At 46.0% G+C, this 19,480-nt stretch overlaps 1 protein-coding gene across 1 annotated transcript; it reads left to right on the forward strand.

Annotated features, from left to right (window-relative positions):
* Positions 1–611: 611 nt before the first annotated feature.
* On the forward strand, positions 612–16,529 carry TENT5B (terminal nucleotidyltransferase 5B). The gene is made up of 2 exons (XM_077337690.1): positions 612–1,218; positions 11,628–16,529. Exons 1-2 carry the CDS (start codon positions 1,024–1,026, stop codon positions 12,645–12,647), a joined length of 1,215 nt encoding a protein of 404 aa, XP_077193805.1. The 5' UTR covers positions 612–1,023; the 3' UTR covers positions 12,648–16,529.
* The last annotated feature ends 2,951 nt before the right edge of the window (positions 16,530–19,480 follow it).

Genomic DNA, 19,480 nt, shown 5'->3' on the forward strand with positions numbered 1-19,480 from the left:
ATCCCAAAAAGTAGGAAGTTTTAAAAAGTAACAGTTCCCAAAGAGCAGCTGCGTCAGTCTACTGCAGAGAGAGAGAGATAAGCACAGGTTTTGCAGCACTTGCAAGGGTTTAGTCTACCACAAACCTGCCTAGACTCCAGCACACATTGTCGGATGCAGCTGATCAGAGCGGGCTTTTCCCCACGGAACCTTGAGCTGAAATAACCCCCAGGACAGTCTTTGACATATCACGAGTAACTTCCTGGTAAGGAAGGCAAGAGTGCCTCTAAGCATACGCGGAGTATCTTCATATTATAACTATCTCCTCTTCAGTCCTCACAGTCAGCCTCGCCCGCCTGGGCTTTCGGGTCAGAATTCCCAAGCCAGCGCCAACTGCCACCAATCAATCACCTCCACTCCGTTGTTTCATCTTTGCTTTGGCGGCGACTGTATCTTTAAACCCAGCCTCCTCCCCGCCGACCAATCACAGGCAGGACTCCCCTCTGACGTCCGAAACGACGAGCTTCGCCTTACCTTTTTTCCAGCCGTCTCTCCATCTCTCCGGTCCGCTGGCTGAAGTGGGCGGAGCCGGCTCTGGCCTCCTCGCTCCCAACGAGAACGCTTTCGGAGCCTTCCGCGAGCCCGCCCGTTGATTGGCGGTCCGAGCGGAGCCAATGGCGGCGCGCGGAGGCGGCTTTATATAAGCTGCGAGCGCCAGCCGCGGCCTCTGCAGTGCCGAAGTGTGGCTGGCGGGCTCGAAGGAGGGGAGGGGGGAAAGACGAGGTGCAGAAGGAAGACGGTGGCTTGGCCGATTGACGCCCGCCCTTTGCCTGCCAGCCAGCCAGCCAGCCCGCCCTCTCATCCCCCCCGGACAGTTTTGCTTCTCTAGTTTCCCCTCCTCCTTCTCCCTTCTGGAATTTTCCTTTGGCTTTTTTGTTTTAAAAAAATTATTCTTCAATAGCCTCGGTTGCTGACTCAGCCCGCCTTTCTCCTCCGCCCCGCCTGTCAGCTTCTCTGCTCTCCGGGGGAGGCTGGTTGGTCGCCATGCACTCGACTGAGTCAGCGGGGGTCGCTGCGAACTCGGGGCCAGGGCCGCACGGCAGCAGCGACGACGGGCGCTTCAGCGTCCTCAGCTGGCAGCAGGTGCAGCGGCTGGACCAGATCCTCGAGGAAGCGGTGCCCATCCACGGCCGGGGCAACTTCCCCACTCTGTCGGTGCGGCCGCGCAGGATCGTGCAGGTGCGTAGTGGGGCTCCCAGCGGAGAGGCCCACCGACGACTCTCCTGTTCTTAACCATCCTCCGGGTCGGCTGAGGTTCCTTGGGCGAACTCCCTGCTCAGTTACGTTTTGCAGTTGGCCTTCCCTGTGCGCCACGGGAGAATCGGCTTCTAAAGCGCATTCTCCAACGTGTGCAGAATCGGGGAGGAACGATCAGTTTGGGCCGTGGCGCTGCAGGCTGGCTTCGCTTGCCTTTGCGTATGAGTCGGTGGGGAAGGTCTAGGGACAAGTAGGTTAGTGTTCCCTCCTTGGGCTTGGACTCTCTGAGGATACTTGGCCCTGCTGTGCGGAACCTCGGGCCGCTTGATCGGTAGGCCCGTCCCTGTCTATTTGCTAATAGCCAGCCGTGGGGATCAGTTGGGTCGAGGTTCTGCATACTAACACATCTTAACTTTCTTCAGTAAAGTCCCTAAATGGCTTTTGGGGAAAAGCAATGCTGAGCTTCACCAGCAAATGGCAGTTCTAGGCTTGTGCATGCTTATGGGGGGGGGATCAACTCATTTTGAATTCTTAACATCTTCTACGACAAAGGTGCCCAGGAAGGCCCTAATGACTGTCAAGAACAATTGCTGGGCTTCTGGAGGAGGGGGGGGGAACCTGGTCTTGTACACCCTTATTCACACCTAAGTCTCATTGAGTTAAGTGTTCCTCCCAAATTCCTGTCATAAGAGTACGGCTGTAAATTACGTAGTTCTTGCCTCAGTCATCTGGTGCATGCAAGGTACTATAATTACTAAAGGTGTTATAACCTCAGCCTTTCTGGCCAATTATTAATGGCTTTGATCTTACTCCATATTAGTGAGTGTCGTGTGTAAGGAAGTTGTCCTGAGCAAACTCCCATGGTTTCATTAGCTAGGCTGAGATCTGAGGGCCTTTTCTGGAGCTGGCTGGCTAAATCAAGGTGGGCTATGGAGCTCAAACTCTCTTGTGGCCCTTCCCAAGTATGTGTCAAGCATGGCTACTAGTTGAGCAGCACTTGGGTCATACAAAATGCTTCACATAAATTTGGGGCCCTTCCAGTTACCTTTTTAAAATTTCCCCCAGTGCCATATTGCAGGTCAAGCTGCCGTTTTTTGGGAAAGATGGCATCTGATGCTGGGTTTTCCCAGTTCACGGGGGCCCATGAATGCTATTACAGGCTTGGGCTGTATGTAGCTTTGTGATTCAGGAGGTGTTTTGAGTGAAGGACAGATTCAGCATGTTTCATGGTTGTGACCTCTGTAATCCTTGTAACAATCCTATAAGAGGCCACCCTGCCCAAATTCTGGCTTGGAGGGTGGGCTAAGAATAGTGACTTACCTAAAGCTACCTTCTGAGCTCATGGCTAAGCCCTGCAGGTATGCATTGTGTACACTGTCCCACACTGGATCCTTGGCCCCCTTTCACTGAACTGCTATTCTTGAAATCATTTTTAAAAGCCTCTGTTGACTTCAGGGGTCACAAAGGTGGGGGGGAGTGCAACTTGTGATGTAGGGAGAAGAGGAGGCTGGAGAGATTCGGACAGAGCTGTTCAAAGTGGCTCTCCAGTGATGTGGTAGGCTGAAGAAGGCCCTGACCCTGAAGGACAGCGGAAGAGCTGTGGGGCAGAAAATCTGACACAGGATATTGTCAACAGCAGCCTCATCTGCACTTGGGGTTATAAAATAGGGTGGTGGTGCATATGTTCTTTCTAGATTATAGTAGCACTGGGGCTGTTAGATTTGACAACAGAAGGTGCTTGATGTATGTATGCGGGGGCCTCAGCAGTTTGGGCAGTGGAAGGTGTTTTCTGGATGAAGAGCTTGTTCATGAACAATCCATATTACATGCCCACAAAGAGCTAGAGGGGAGGCAGAGTAATAGTTCTGCCCATAATAAGAGGTTATAGGTACTCTCTAGTGGAGCTTATTGGCCCTTCTGTTCACTTGGAATGGGAAGCACCACCATACAAATGGCCTGGTCTTTAAAAAATGGCCCCAGATAAATGGATGTTGAGTACATATGAGCTATAGCAACAGGAATACATATACGAGTTCAACTTGAGTTGAGTATATGCTAGCTGTAGAACCGCAAGTGTCCCCTGACTTGTGGTAAGAAGAGTATCATTGGGGGAGGCTGAAGATTTAGTGAGTCTGGTGGAGTAGTGGCCAAAAATTAAAGGGAAGGGACTTCCTGGAAACTTGCTGCTCTGGGCTGTGAGGGGAAGAGAAGGAATTTGGATATTGAATTATGTCTTGATTCAGTGTAGAAGGAAAAATAGTTCCCTTAGAAGCATCTAGATTGAGCAGTAATTTTCTGTTGCAATCCAGGTTCTTGATAGTGCATGGAATTGCTGACCTAAGACTGGGGCAGATGTCAGTGTACTAGAGCTTGTTTTGGGGGGCAGGGTAGGGCATTCTCTCTGCTAGAGGGTGTGTGCTTGGGGCTGTCTTCTCATGAAGGACAGGAAGGTAGTAGGCATCAGCCTGGGCATGGATGTTCTCTGGTGTGGTATGCTTGCATCTCTCAAGGCCGTGTTCCCTTGGCAGGCTTTCCTGTACAAAATGCTTAAGCCTGATGATATTAAAGGTTGTGTTTCATGTAAAGGGAGGTGTCAGCCACAGGAAAAAAAGATTAACGGTATGGAATTCAAAAGTAGGTTGGCAGAGATGCCTTCTGAGCCGTGTTTGAACAGCTCCTGCTTCAAAGCCCTCAGAGGGAGGAAACTAGGGTATGTGACTTGGTATCTGCCAAGGGTGTTTCCCTTTTTGGAGCCGTCTTGCATTCTGCCTCCCATTGAGCGTGTTGGAGCAAGAGCCATAGATGTTAGCACCCTGTACACGGTTGCTTTCTGCAGTGCAGCATTGACCATTGTTAATGAGTTGGTGGCTGTCTTGACCAGGAAAACGAGGTCACTCTAGGCTCTTTCTGCTACTGTGAACTCTTCTGTTGCCAAAGCAGTGTATGCCAGAAGCATTGGACTCTGTCCTGATGAGCTTGCATGCTGGCTGGCCCCTTTGCTTGGCACTCTGCTGTCAGCTTATATGGAGCTTGGAATCTGCTAGCAGAAAATAAATCTGCTGAGGTGGAGCTATCTAGTCTCTTGGCCTTGGCTTTGTGCCATGGGGTTATTGCTGCAGCCCTGTGAGGTAGGGTAGGCCAAGAGATTCTGGCTTGTCGGAGGCTGTCCTGTGCTTCATGGGTCCTCATTTGGTCAAGCCTCTTACAGTTCAGGCTTGTACAGAGTTAAACTCCAGTCTAAGCCTATTGAAACCTGTGATTTTAGACTCAATTCAGGGTGATTCTATTCAGAATAGCTCAATTCTGCTATACCTGCTGAAACAGTAATTGGATTGCTGAGAAGAACAGAATGGAAGGAGATGTGGGAAGCACATAGGCTATATTGTACCATATAACTTTTAACATCGTGCCAACCGAGTAACCTCTCATTAGATTTTGTTGAACGAAATATGCTAGGCCGTGTTCTGACCTTGGAGATATACAGTATTTGCTGGCGTATAAGACTACTTCCCCCCCCCCCCGAAAAACATGCCTCCAAGTGGGGGGGTTTTCCTATACGCCGGGTGCACTTCAGTTGGGATAGACATAGCTGCCCATAGTACTGTAATGTAACAAGCTCTATATTTTGAGTGGAAATGTTGGGGGGTCGTTTTATACGCCTGCAAATACGGTAAACCTGATTTGCTGCAACAGCCATTGGAGGTTGTCTGAAGGCTCGTTTTGGACATCGCCAGCACCCTTGCCTGACTTGTTTCTGATGCTTGGCTGTCCCGGTTGGGCTAAGAGTGAAAAGAACTTGTTCCAAGTTTACCTGACAGGATGGCTGTCGTAGACAAAAGTACAGAAGTTCCATAGTATCAAAGGCCAAGAACCATGGATGTAAACAAATGTAATCACAGTAGCCAAACTAAACTGGAATTCTCGCCGGCCATTCTTGCTGGGCATTGGCTGATGCAGGTGAAGGGATGAACGGAAGCCATGACTTCTGTAATGACATTTCTGTCATGGTGGTCTGCTAATAGTTGCGCAACCCCTATTTGGATTTTTGAGGGTAGCATAATGCTGGGCGGAGGCAGCGGTGGGGACTCCCTGAAGCTGGTGGTAATTATAGTTGCACAGTTTGGCTCCATCTCTAAAGCATGAAGCTTAGCTGCTGACAACCTTCATGCTTGCTGCCCAAACTGGGCCAATCTGTTGGAAGTAAATCTTATACACTAGCTAGGTTAAAATTACCTTATTCTTTGGACTATGCATCTTTTGGAATGAACGCATATGGATCGTTGTAATTTGAGTAGATACACAATATAAAGCTATACCGGTCCCTAAGAAACTAAAACAGTGGTAGTCAAACTGCGGCCCTCCAGATGTCCATGGACTACAATTCCCATGAACCCCTGCCAGCATTCGCTGGCAGGGGCTCATGGGAATTGTAGTCCATGGACATCTGGAGGGCTGCAGTTTGACTACCCCTGCACTAAAGCATGCTAGTGGAACTGCTCTTATTAATGCCAACTAAAAGTCGCCAGTCTCGTGAGCAAGTGTTAGAATTCTCCAGGGGGGCTGGATATGTTAAGCCAAACATCCCAGCTGGTGAGGTGTCAAAAAGAATTTGAAAGCTGAATCATTAACTCCTTCGTTAACATGTGATGTCTGTTTTGGCCCTAAGCTTAAGCAGAGTCTGCGACAGACCCTATTGTGCTTTGCTTTAGGCCTAGTCTTAAGTAGGATCAAATTCCAGGGAAGCAGAATCTTGTGTGTCTACAGCAACAGCTAGATTCAAATGGGTTGGTTTGAAGTAGCACAATAAAATCAGAGTCCAGTAGCACCTTTAAGACCTTTAAGATGCCCTGAATACATCTTTGGTCTTAAAGGTGCTATTGGATTCTGATTTTATTGTACAGCAACAGCTAGTTAGATAGGTAGACCTCAAGATGAAGGGGGGGCGGGGAGAGAAATAAAAAATACCCTGCATTTCAATGTACCTGCTATAAACTTTTATATAAAGCTTGAGCAGTATAAATGCTTGCTTGGTCTCTTTAAGGGGTGTAATTTGGTCTCCTTCTATTGATTATGATTATTTCATAGTAGGGGGGTACAGGAAACATATTTTCTATACATCAACATATCATCTTCCAGCACAAAATAATTGTTGGGGCCAGACAAACTTTTCCAGTGTCAGAATGTAACTTGCCTGCTGCCACGCGCAGATCTCGAAATGTTACTCCTGGGCACTTAGAGGCCCATTGGGATGACATGAGGGGGACTCTGCAGTGGAAAAGGAGAATTGGTAGAAATAGCCAATACAATTGAGATCCAACCCGAGAGCAAAATTCTACTGCCATAATTCACACAACCTCTTGGTGTAGGAAAAATGGGATCAGACTGTCCTTTTTGCCTGATTCTCCAGTGAAGCTGAGGAACGTGGAAGATGGCTTCTAGTACAGTCCATTTGCCCTAAAATAGCCTACTCTGCTGTATGTTGTCACTGCCACAAATTACTAGGGATTTGTTTGTCTATTAGGTAGCAACCCATGTGCTTAGTAGGCAGTAATGCTGTGCCAATAAGCTGCTGCATATTCATTTTGTATGGGAGGTGGCTTCATTCTTCTGGGGTGACTCACTAATATAAAATAAGGCACATTGGATTCTAATTAAGAAAGCATTGTCCAACAACAACCCCCCAAAAAACCACCCTGGCTGCTTTTCGCAACTACAATTGCTAGGACTTTCTGGGATGCATCTGTGTGCTAGCACAGGAGCTGCATATGGAAAAATGGTGTATAAATTCTAAGTTTTATACCAAGTGCAAACTTCACAACAGAATTTAGGTCAAGTTGTTCTAAGCAGAAGATGTTTCTTGTTTAAAATAAGTGCATAGCTATGTTTATTGAATTCTGCAAATCCAGGATTAAAATGAAATGCTGTTCTTTAATTATGGAGATGGTTAGTTTGTGGTCAGTCAAGTATTCTCCAGAGTAGATTGTATGTGCTAATCCTGCTTGCTTTATGTTGAATTTGTTAGACTCTGGAACTCAAAATTCTGGGAAAGATAGGAATTACATAGGAAGAGCCTCCAGTCATGGCAGGAATATTGAAACCATGCTAGGAGCATGTGTTTAAAGCTCCAAATACCTGCCACTTGACAACTGCGGAGCTTCACTGAGCCGTTTGTCTTGCACAGAGCCGGGCAGAGTTGGACAAACTGGTTGTACGAGCATCCGGCTCTGCATTTGCATAACCAGAGAGAGCAGGGCTAGCAAACCATAAGAGCTTTCCCAAGGTCCCCAGTGCAAGCCATAGTCATTTGGGAAAACTGCATGCCACCTTGCCAGAGGTTTGCTTGGGGCAATCTCTCCATTATGCATCACAAATTATGCCGCTGGCTCTTGTAGGCAGGCAGGATGTGGGGGATGGTCTATGGCTACTAGAGTGTGCTTGGCCAGCAGGAACAGGGTATACTGGAAGCTTGCCGACATCTTTGTGCCAGGTGGCTGGGGAGGCCAAGCAGCAGCATGTGGTTTAGTAGGGTGTAGGGGAGCACCTGGCAGTTGCAGGCAAGAATGATGCTGATTAAGGGGTTTTATGCCAGGCAGGGTGGAAAGAGGGTGGTATGTTAGAACCAGAAGAGTTCTACCAGAGTTCCCCTTGGTGAATAATAATTAGTTTGGCCTCAGGGCATCCACTGAATAGGGAGCTTTCTCAAATGAGTTGCAGAGGCCGTCTCAGTTGCTATATTTAAAGTTGTAGCCCTAGTATGAATGTCGCATGGATAGTCCAGAGGCATTGAGTGCATAGCATCCCTTCCTTCCCTGCACACCGTTCCATGTGCTAACTGAGCAGATACTGAAAAGCAAATGTCCTTTTCATAAAATCCCAGGAATGGGGAGGGGGAAGGAAATGAGGAGAAAATATCCCCCTCCCCCCCCCCCTTTGTGCTGCCTATGGTATGCTCAGGAAGCTTTATACATGGAAGTTTGGTGTTGACTGCATTTTCGTTGGATGAATAAACCATGTGATGAAGTTCCTGGACACGTGCCCATGAGTAATAAGGATTTAATGCTTTTTAAGCAGCTCATATAGCTCAGTAGAAGCTTAGTATGCTGCTGCCTTCCTGAAACAGAAAGGAGGGGCAGTTAAATTTAGTCCCTCAGTGCAACTGCAGCAGGGAAGTTTTCCGGAATACATAGATGCTAACACACTGGCATCTGATTAACCTAATATGTCATAGTTTAAATCTTCTGTTGACTAGCGAGACTTGGCTGGCAGGCCTTGGTCATTATTATTATTATTAATATCACTATGATTAGTAGTATCTCGGTAAACATTTAGAACAGGGGTAGCCAGCAGGGGCTCGTGGGAATTGTAGTCCATGGACATCTGGAGGGCCGCAGTTTGACTATCCCTGATTTAGAACATACTTACCTCTGTTTTGTAGAGGTGTTTTTTTCCGGGGGTAACTAAAGCCCGTCAAATAGTCTTTGAAGATACTCACTAAGCCTTTCTCAACTTATTTACCCCTGAGAAACCCCTGAAACGTTCTTCAGGATTTGAGAAACCCCAGAAGTGGCACGATCATAAAGAACATTGTGCACATGCTCACCTGGGGCCCCTCCCCCTCCAGGCCCATCATTGGTAATTTAGAGGAGGGTGGGTAGACATGTCCATATATGGTAATATCACCGGATAAATGTTTAACACCTTTAAAAAAATATATACAAAATTAACTCCCATCCATTTGGGAAACCCTTCCAAGGCCATCAAGAAACCCCAGGATTTCATGAGAAAGCCAGCTCTCACCGAATGGGGACATCGCCACCCATGCTGAAATGCTGAGGCTTTGTCCACTCATTCTGTGACTAGTGTGAAGGGATTCGTTGCTTTTTGCTGCTGGCCAAAATAATACACATGGCAAGTGATGGAGACAATAATGTTAAGCCTTGCCCCTTTAGACAAATATGCACGCAAACAGGCCAGGGCTTCTGTTCATACCTAGCCTGAGGAGTCTGCAAAATCCAGTCATGGAAACTTATTAGACTGTGTCAGGATAGAGAATTCAGAGGCCCTTGGGGGTTGCTCTACCCTAATACTAGCCCATCTGAGTAAAAGGTTAGGTCCAATATTGGTCCTTTCCTGTTATAAAGCCATGCTACTATAGAAGGAATTTCACCTCTTTCTATGCCACTAATCATAGGAACACTCATATGAACACACCTGAAGCTCCTTCTGCTACGTCAGGACGTCAGAACCGTCAAGGTCAGTCCTGTGTGCTCTGACTGTCAGTAGGTCTTCAGAGCCTCAGAGAGGTCTTTCACGCCTGAACCTGGGACCTTCTGTGCTCCAAGTAGATGACTAAGCCACGGGCTCCCCAGTAAACAAAGGGAAATGATTTTGGCCAGATGAATGTAAATCTGCCCTAAATGCAAATGTGAGAGGGAGTTACCTCTTACAATGTTTGGTGTGTGGCTTCTCTACCAAATGACCTACTTACATAGGTTGGTGTTGGAGTAGCTATGTACTGACCTCTGCTGTACCACAATTGGTGGTAAATAGTGCTGTCCAATATCCAGATGCAGGGAGAAAAGATTTTCAGAAGAAAAAATGAATTTTGGAAAACTTGCTTTCCAATAAGATCTAAGTTTTGTAGATTTAATTCATAAAAAATTGTTTATAGATTTGCATATAAATTGTACTGTTTGGCATAGCTATAAAGCATAAATTCCCTTTTCTATAAGGGATTCAATTATACCCAACAATTGAGAAAGAATTGCAAACTTCTATACCCTTATACTAGCATAGCACATTCTTCGTTAATTCAGGAGGAAAAAATTGCTAAAGACCGAAGGTTCTGTTGTAAACAAAAGCAAGTATATTATTTGGTCAGAAATTCTCCAAGTCACAATATGTAGAGCTGCCAGCATTTTGAGATAATCAAGCCAAAGTTTATGATAATGAAAATATTGAACACAAGAGTTTCCCATTTTTCCCATTTGAAAGACTGAAAGCCCTCAGACTTTTTCATGCTATATATGAAAGGCTTTCTCTTTTTAAAATGAGTAAGCTAAGGTTTTGAATGTGAAAAAGGAGGGAGCTTTTCTCTATTTGATACCGGTGGCAAGTTCTAGTCAGTAGAGCTTTCCAAGTTGTAGAAACTGCATCTGTTGAATTGCTGTCATTCACACAGTCAAATTTGATCCTTCCTTGAGAACAACCACTCAGTCCTGATCTTATCCACGAATCTACACAACTATTCAGTTGTTAGCTCTACAAAGCCATAACTGGGCTATAAAATGCTTTAACACCTCTATCAAATGTACCTAAAAGCTAGCTGACAAACCGGTGTATGCTTTCCTGTTTATTCCTTTCCCCCCTGTCCCCAATCTTGGCCTGGATTCTATAGTGTGGAGCACAGTTTGGCTCCATCTCTTGTGTACTGTCTGAGCCAGATATATCTTCTATATCTTCTTATATGGAAGATCAATGGCTTTTTGAGACAATGGAGGAAGAGTGTCTTAAAGAGGCACTCCTTCTGATGCTTCAGTCTGACTTGGTTCAGAAGATGACAATGGGTATACTTTTGAGTGTGCCTTCTAAACACTTGGCCTGGCATGAAATTAGGGTGGAAAAAGCCAGCTGCTTCTCAATGAGTATTACAAGTAAAGCAGATAGCTGCTTAGAGGGAGGTGTACTTGGATCCTGTGGTAATTGGCCTATATAGCTTTAGTCCAGGTTAGTTTTTACAATTAGCATTTAAATCAGAGGGAGACTGCAAGGGCAGGCTGTAGTTTGGCTGGCTGGTAGGTGCCTGAAGCTGCACATCCCAGTAGCATGGAGCTCTGCCACATGAATTGCAAGGTCTTTGTCTGCCCTGAGATCTTGTTTGCCCTTGAGTGTTGGCAAGAGCCATTCCAGGAACAGACAATACTAATGCGGCCAGTGTGTTAGCCTTCCTATATGCTAGTGAAGAAATCTATGTTGGAGTCCTCCCTTGCCTCTTAATCTTGCCGTCATCATGCACTTAGGCCAGGAATTTCCTGGAACTCTGCTCAAGTAAGGCTAAAAGCTGCAGGAGGAGGGACAGTTCTTGCATTAGGCTTGCCCAGACAGCTGCAGCCCTTGGGTGAAGAATGACAAACAGACCTCCAGCTCATAACTAAGTGTCCATATAGGGTGTAAGTTGGCATCAGATCCCATCAACAAGGGGAAGCGCTAAGCTCCAGGTGTGTTCATTGCTGCTTGCTCTTGTTAGCTGGTTTGGTGAGGATATCAGGGGGGGGGGGAAACATGTCAGCCCTTCACTTGGCAGCCCAATGCTCCCTGCTCCCTGCAAATCTGCCCCCAGTATCCAGAGTGCTCGATGACTGACGGCAGTATGCCTCTCCTTGTGTTTTCAGGTGGTCCGCAGCCGTCTGGAAAAGAAGGGAGTTGCTGTCCATAATGTGAGACTGAATGGCTCAGCGGCCAGCCACGTGCTGCATCAAGATAGTGGCCTGGGGTACAAAGATCTGGATCTCATTTTTGGGGTCGACCTGAAAAGTGAGGATGTCTTCCAGCTGGTGAAAGACGTGGTGATGGACTGCCTCTTGGACTTCCTCCCGGAAGGGGTAAACAAAGATAAGATCACTCCCATGACTCTGAAAGAGGCCTACGTCCAGAAGCTGGTGAAAGTGTCCAATGATACGGACCGCTGGAGCCTTATTTCACTCTCCAACAACAGTGGGAAGAACGTAGAACTCAAATTTGTAGACTCTCTCCGACGGCAGTTTGAGTTCAGCGTTGATTCCTTCCAGATCATATTGGACTCGCTGTTGCTTTTTGGGGAGTGTTCAGAGAACCCGATGTCTAAGAACTTCCACCCTACTGTCACCGGGGAGAGCATGTACGGGGACTTTGAAGAGGCAATGGACCACCTGAAGAACAGAATCATCGCCACTCGGAACCCAGAGGAGATCAGAGGCGGAGGGCTTCTAAAGTACTGCAACCTCCTTGTGAGAGGATTTAAGCCCAAATCAGAGGTCGACATGAAGGCACTGCAGAGATACATGTGCTCCAGGTTTTTTATAGACTTTCCCGACATCGGAGAGCAGCAGCGGAAGTTAGAGTCATACCTTCAGAGTCATTTTGTTGGTATGGAGAGTAAGAGGTATGATTGCCTGATGACCCTGCACAGAGTGGTGAATGAGAGTACGGTGTGCCTGATGGGACATGAAAGGCGTCAGACACTGAACCTCATTGCCATGTTGGCTGTGAGGGTCTTGGCTGAGCAGAACATAATCCCGACCGTCACGAACGTGACTTGCTATTATCAGCCGGCACCCTACGTCAGCGAAATAAATGTCAATTACTATGTAACCCACATGCAACCTCTGATGCCTTGCAGCCACTCCTACCCAACTTGGCTCCCCTGCAACTGAGTTTTGCAGTGGCTCTCCTAAATACTCTGGGGAGGGCTGAGGGAGTAGAGGCCATTCACCCTTCAGAAGAAAAACAAAACCCAAACAAATCCAGAACTCTTGCTTCTACATTGGAATGAAGTCAGTCTGCTGTATACTGTGGGAAAACCGTGCAGTGTTATGAGTAGTTACCAGAGATGTTTACAGTAAGAAAATGCTTGAGTTATGTATGGGGTGAGTAGGATTAGGTTAAAAGGTTAGAGCTGCACTACCTGAGTTGAAAGATTTTTTTTCTTTTTTTTTTAGTACAAGAGGTGGGGCAGTGCAGACTATTTCTGAAGAGATGCCAGGGTGGTTGATTCCTTGTAAAGGACCAAAGATATCCTATTCAAGTGCCTGCAACCAAAAAAAAAAAATTGTACTGTAACCTTGATTTTTTTTTTGTAAGGGCAGAGCTCCCTCTTGGTAGTTCAGGGAGGGATATCTGATTTTGGGGGGGTGGGGTAGAGTCACCTGATCATTTCTGTCAAGGGATCCGATGCGGGCCGTGATCTGAAAGAGCAGCCACTGCCTCCTGACTAGAGATGAGCCAGCAGTCCTGATTGGTATTCAGTGTGGGAAGACAGAGGTTGTGAGCATCAGTACCACCATTTTTGATGCTATACAAAATCCTCATGAACACTGAAAGGTAGACTGGGAACCCGTGTCAACGTATTACCCTACTAAATGTGCAGTGCCAAAAAATCTGACTCCAGGAAGTAAGTGGTCCTGGAGGCAAAGCGAAAATATTGAGATTTGTGTGGTATTTTAAAAAAACACCACTGATCGAAAGGCTTTTGGGATGAAGTTAGCTTGACCTGAAACACCAGCAGGCTTAGATAGACTGATCTGTTATTGGCGGGGATTTTGGCTGTGGCTGAGGTTTGGGCACAGAGCCCTGGAGCTCTTCCTGAAAATTACAACCAATTCTTTTTAACCCTGCTCTGAGAATGGCGCTCCTCTCCCTTTAACTTGATGCCTGTATCCTGCTGCTTGGCTCTATACCTGAGTAAGATGGCATTTTATTTGATTTAGCGATGGCCCTCTGTTAGCAAAGATTTGGGAGGGGAGGAATCCTCAGTTTCCCTTTTCTGGCAACTGGAAGGAAGTGGAAGAGCTCAATTAAAGCCAACCAGACTTGTATCTAAGAGGATTTTAGTGTGTGGCCTGTATAAATGCTGCAAGTTTCAAGTGGCTACCTTCACAGCACACAGTAGTCCTTTCCTGGTGTGTGGGAGTGCATAGCAGCTCCTGTGTAATGTGTTAGTCCAGGTTAATGCTCCCGTGCTTTTTTAGAAAGCTGAAGCAGTTGAAGGCTTTAGCTTTTTGGTTGTGCCTGCTATAGAAGGGCTATATTAAAATGTTTCATGGTACATCCTTGAAGGGCAACTTATTTACTAATGTTTGTTTGCAGTAAAACTGTACCAAGTTCGGGGCAGTCTTGGGGGGGGGGGAATGAAATAAAATATCATACTTGGATTGTTGTCTAGGTAAAACTCTGCCTCTTTTCCTGCAAAAGTGTGAGCTGGGTTGGCAAAGACCAAACCATTCTCAAGCCTGTGGCCCAAAACATCTGCTTCAGAGATGCCACTTTCACCATTCTTCCTGGATGAGGAGGTGCCATTGAGTTCTAAGAGGTCCAATAACTGTGTAAATAGGGAGATCTTCTGCAATATAAATAGCTCTTTAGCTGGGGGGGGGGGGGTGTTCCTGTACACACCAGTAAATTCTTCTATACACGGAGAGAAATGAGGCTGCAGTGCCTGATATCAGGGGCTTAATTGTGTGTGTGTATATATTTTTTTTTCTTTTTCCACATGAAAAAGCTGCTCTTCAATACTGTATCTTTGGCAGCTTTTCAGTAATTCACATTTTATGGGGGGGAAAGTGGGTTTGCACTAATCAAAGTAGCACAGATGTCTAGCAGCACTTAACTCTTCAGGCTGAATTCTTGAGGGGGATGTTTAAATGAGAAAACTGCCTCTTCAAAAAGCAAATACTGTAGTTAAAAAAAAAAATCTTTCCCCTGTAACCAAGGGCTTGCTGGATGAATAAAAAAGTTGCACTTTTTCGTGAGGTGTGTATGTGTGTGGTGAAATTCCTGCAAATGGAAGCTGCATTGGACTTTTTTTTGCTGTGATTGTGCTGTTCTCTTGTATGCGTGAGGGGCATCTTAAAGGTTTGAAGAGCTGGGCACTTCCGGACTTGTGTTTGACTTTGTTCTGCAGCTACCAAACCTGTCATGCGGTAGGCCTGACAAGACTTGCTAGATTCTTTAGAATCTGTCACCATAAATAAATACAATGTATTGAAATCTGTTGGGTTATTCTTCTTGCTTCGATCACAGAAAGGGACCGAGGCCATAGCTTCTAGGCCCACTTCCACCCTTCCTGCATCTGACTCGTTTGATTGTGGCAAAGTGAATTGAGGGAAAAAGGGCTGTGAGCTTGTCTGGTATTGAGAACCATTCTTCCCACAGTGCCAGGCCCTTCCTGGAATGTATCAAGACTTGAGGGCAGCTGTGAAGAGAATTAGGGCTGTAGACAGACACCTTACATAACATCAGGTGGTATTATCATAGAGGCAGATGGCTGCACGGTGTCAATTTCCCTAGTGCAAAGGTACTGTATGGCCCTCTTAGGGAAAGGGAATGCTGAATGGGCATGCCCTTCTAGTGTGCACAGACTCCTGCTCCCCCCCCCCCGACTTAAAAACTGAAAGCGCCTATAACAAATGTGTTTGCCCTCTTTTGATTGTAGCAGTTTGGAGTTACTTCTGATCTGACTGGCCCTGGCTAGCCCAATTCCATTAGAACGCAGAAGCTAAGCAGGGGCCACCCCTGGCTAGTATTTGGAATGGGAGACCCCCATGGAATAACAGGGTTGTTACCTGCAGGCAGTGGCAGGGCAGCCTCTCAACTCTTGCTTTGCAAACCCTACGGGTTGACTGTAAGTCAGTTGTGACTTGATGGCCAAAAAAAGACAGTATGCAACCCTGGACATTCATCCTTAGGATCTTTTTGGTGCCCGTTCCCCCTGCTCCCCCTCAGCTGTCAACCATGGAGTTGAGAAAGGAAACCAGATGTAGACAGAAGATGTATGGAGCTAGCCTGGCTACTGCTGGCTAAGGTGCTCATGGTATAACCTCCACCTCTTGCACAAGTAATTTATAAGCAGGGTTTGGGAGAGCTAGCATGTGTAAGTGGTGATGCTAGTTTCACATAGGCTATGAATCACAGGTGAGGGAGTACGTGAGGGGGCTGCCTCTCGACCTCTAATGTGGCCCTGTCTTGATCATTGACTGTGGTTGATGCACTTTTACTGATACCACTGATAGTTCTCTGCAGGGGCTTATCAACACTGGGTTTGGTTCCAGTTTTGCTTCTTCACTACGTCAGCTTCCCCCCCCACACACACAGCGTATTCTTCTTTGGAATTTCCCCATGTTCCTTCAGACTGTTTTTGCTGTGGCCTGAAAACATGGGAGGAAAGTGGTGTGGGTTGCACAGTGGCTGGCTAATAGTACTGTGTATAAGGAGGGCAAACCAGTTTTGGTAAACCATGCAGGGATGAAAACCCTGGTGTGAGGATCTGCCCCTTTCCATTATTGTGCCTTAGTTACTCTGCCATTCCTCTAATTTGGTCTCTCCCACCCTGCTCCATTACAGCCTGGCCAACTGTCTTTTTGAAACTGGCCACAGCAAAACAATCACCTGACATGGTTGGTTCTTTTCCATTGTTGGAGCAGATCAAGCTAAAACAAAAGGATGCTAGTGGAAAACACTGGTTGTGATCCGAAAGCAGCTCTTGATGTTTAAGCCTTCTTTGTTTCATATCAATAAAAAAAAAATCTATTTTCTCAGAAGGTGGTCTGTCTTTATTTTTGGCTAAACTAAATCATGGACCAAAAAGCTACAGGTGATGGTCGGCCATTGCTTCTAAACATAACTGATCTCATTGCTACAAGGAGCCAAGGGGGTGGGAGAAATGTGTGGCCTGCTGGGATGACAGGAAAGTTGACAAAACAGCATTTTTCAATGACTTTAATATCTGCTTGCTGTCCTCCACGGGAGTTGGCTGGCTTCTGGCCTGTGGGAAATCAGGAGTTCTGGATCTGTGAGTCTGCCTGGTATGTCACAACTTGTTAGCAGAACTGATTCTTCATCCAGCTGCCTGCTGAAGACTCTTGGCTCCAATTTTGGTTTGCTGCAGGATCAAAATGGCCTGGCAGTGGCTGATGTGCAGATGTGTATTCAGATGTGGGGTGGGGGGAATTAGCATGCAATAACATGAAGGTTTGAGTTTGATCCTGGTCTCCTCTCTTTAAAAAAGGGTGGGTTTGTCAGCTTCTATGCCTGAGCAGCTGCAAAGCTGCAGCCTGTCAGAAGACAGAAGCCCACGTTTCCTTCATATGTGAGAGGCCATTTGTTGGGAGTCTTCTCACAAGCTTTTTCTGGAATATGCAGCACATCTCCTCTCTCGGCATCTAGCTGCTTGCTGCTGTCATCCAGTAAAGGATTAAATGAAGCTTAATTCCCACAAATGGGATTTCAGAATGTCCTGGCATCAGCACTTGGAAACCGTTCCTAAACAAATGAAATGGTGGGGAATGTATATTTTCTCGATGCCAGAGTCAGTGGGCCTTAGCAGATAAGCTGGGTTATATCCTGTTCGGCTATGGAGCTTACTTTGGGTAAGCTCACTGCTTGCTTAGCCTTCCCTATCTTCGAGTTGTGAGGATGAATCAAAGGGGCATTTTGTACTCCCCTCAGCCTCATCATGGAAAACCAACACAGTTTGTTTCTGGTATGATTTCTGGCTCCCCAAAATCTGGAATGGAACTGGTTTTTATATTTTAGTATAAGTTACCAACCTCTTTTTTTTTTAAAGATATAGATTAATGGCATAAAATTCAAATACATGAAGATAACCACAACACAGATCAATATACACTGACACCCAATGTGCAAGCTAGCATTTTTGTAAATACAAAAAAATGACTTCTAATAATATGGTACATTTGCAGTTTTATCCAATAGAGCTTTAAGGTTTTAAGCATTAAGCAGAGGTTTAAGAATTTGCCATTCATTCCTGCAATTCATCCCCAATTTGGTTATATAGTCTTGACTTGGGATGTGTAGGCTGCAAAGGACCAGGCAGACCAAGATGATGTAGGGGAGGGTGTCAGGGACACCACAACCATGGAAGCAAAGTTTCTCCAGTCCAGGAATAGGGCTGTGGGTCACTTTTGAGGTGAAGACATTTAATCTTGCTAGGAATAGTGCTTTTCTTTCCTGAAGGGAGTTTAAGGAATAAAAATAAGAGGGCAACATTTTACAGGAAATCAGGATGTTCCAAAAACAAGGGCTATAGGAACCTGAGTTTGGAAGTTGGTGTTCTAGATCTTCAACTCATTTTAAATATATATTTTCCCCTTGGCCCAAGCACCAAGATATATTAATCTCTGTACCAAAGGGACAATAAAACGTGAAAGGAAGACAGGTGTTGGGAAAACATAGCACAAAAAACGTCTGCCGATCGTTAATTGGCCCTGAAAAGCCCTCAGGATCTGCAAAGAGTTCCTGGCTCAGAAGGATGCACAGAACACCACAAAAGAAGCCAAACAGAAGCCCCACAGGTGTAATTAAAAGTCTACTACAACACTTCTCAAAATGCTTCCTCAGGGGAATTTTTTTAAACAGACGTATGTAACTTTTCCTTCTGGTAAAACGGAAGCTGCCACTCCTCCGATTTCCCAGAAGACGTTTTTTGGTTTTGTTTTTTTTTTAATTCCCCTGAGGAAACATTTGAAACGTGTCAGGAATTTTACATGTGACATCAAATTGCACCTTTGGGGCTTGCCTTTGGGGCTTCTTAGCATATGGTTGGGCCTGCTGCTGATTTTACATGGTAGAGACTTCTGCAGACTGGCCTTGATCTCACTTCCCTGCTGAGCAACTGGCATAATGGGCTGCTGAGAAGAGAGTTCTCTTAGGCCTGTCAGCAGTGGGGAGAAGGGAGAGGTGGTTGTGTCAGTCTGTTGTGGCAAATATAAAATGAAGGTCAAAACAACATGTATTTCCGTATGGGATTTCATGAGTCACAACTCACTTAGAATCATAGAGTTGGAAGGGACCTCCAGGGTCATCTAGTCCCACCCCCTGCAGAATGCAGGAAATGGCCACAAGAGCCAAACACCTACACAATCCTTTCTGTTCACCCACTTACAATCTGCCTAAGACTTCTTCAGAAATTGGACTGTGAATGCTTATGGGAAAGATTATAGGGTATGGGGAGAATTGAGTCAGACAGGTTTGGTGTGAATTCCATTTTGAATGTTCCAAGTGTCAGCTCCAGCCTATTCCGGCGGCTGCAACATTCCCTTGCTGAAAGTGAGCAAAGTGGTCAGATACAGAATTCTAGCAGAAGGTGCTATGGAAACACAGAGGCTGCAACCATCAGCCTCCCAACCACTGCCCTCTTTAAAACAACAATCCAGCACAGAAGACACATCAGCCCAATGGGCTGGATCCAGCGCTGCATGAACGGAAAGTGTATTTAGCACAGTTTCACTTGTGCAAGCCATAGTACACCAAGTATAATAATCGATGCAATAAGAGAGTGCATCTGGAGTACAATAGACAGTTTGCATAATTTGGTTTTGAAATTGTACCAATACAAACACCTTGTACTATTAATTCAGTCACTTACATGTTGTAATTTTTTGTGTTTCTGTTTGGGTAAAGACTCTGGAGCAAACGCTGGCAGGGGCTCATGGGAATTGTAGTCCATGAACATCTGGAGGACCACAGGTTG

Source organism: Paroedura picta, chromosome 5, assembly GCF_049243985.1.
Source record: "Paroedura picta isolate Pp20150507F chromosome 5, Ppicta_v3.0, whole genome shotgun sequence".
NCBI lineage: Eukaryota > Metazoa > Chordata > Lepidosauria > Squamata > Gekkonidae > Paroedura > Paroedura picta.

Coding starts and splice junctions, on each gene's coding strand:
- TENT5B (XM_077337690.1), top strand. CDS start 1,024: ATGCACTCGACTGAGTCAGCGGGGGTCGCTGCGAACTCGGGGCCAGGG. Junction 1,219..11,627: donor GGCCGCGCAGGATCGTGCAG/GTGCGTAGTGGG, acceptor TTGTGTTTTCAG/GTGGTCCGCAGCCGTCTGGA.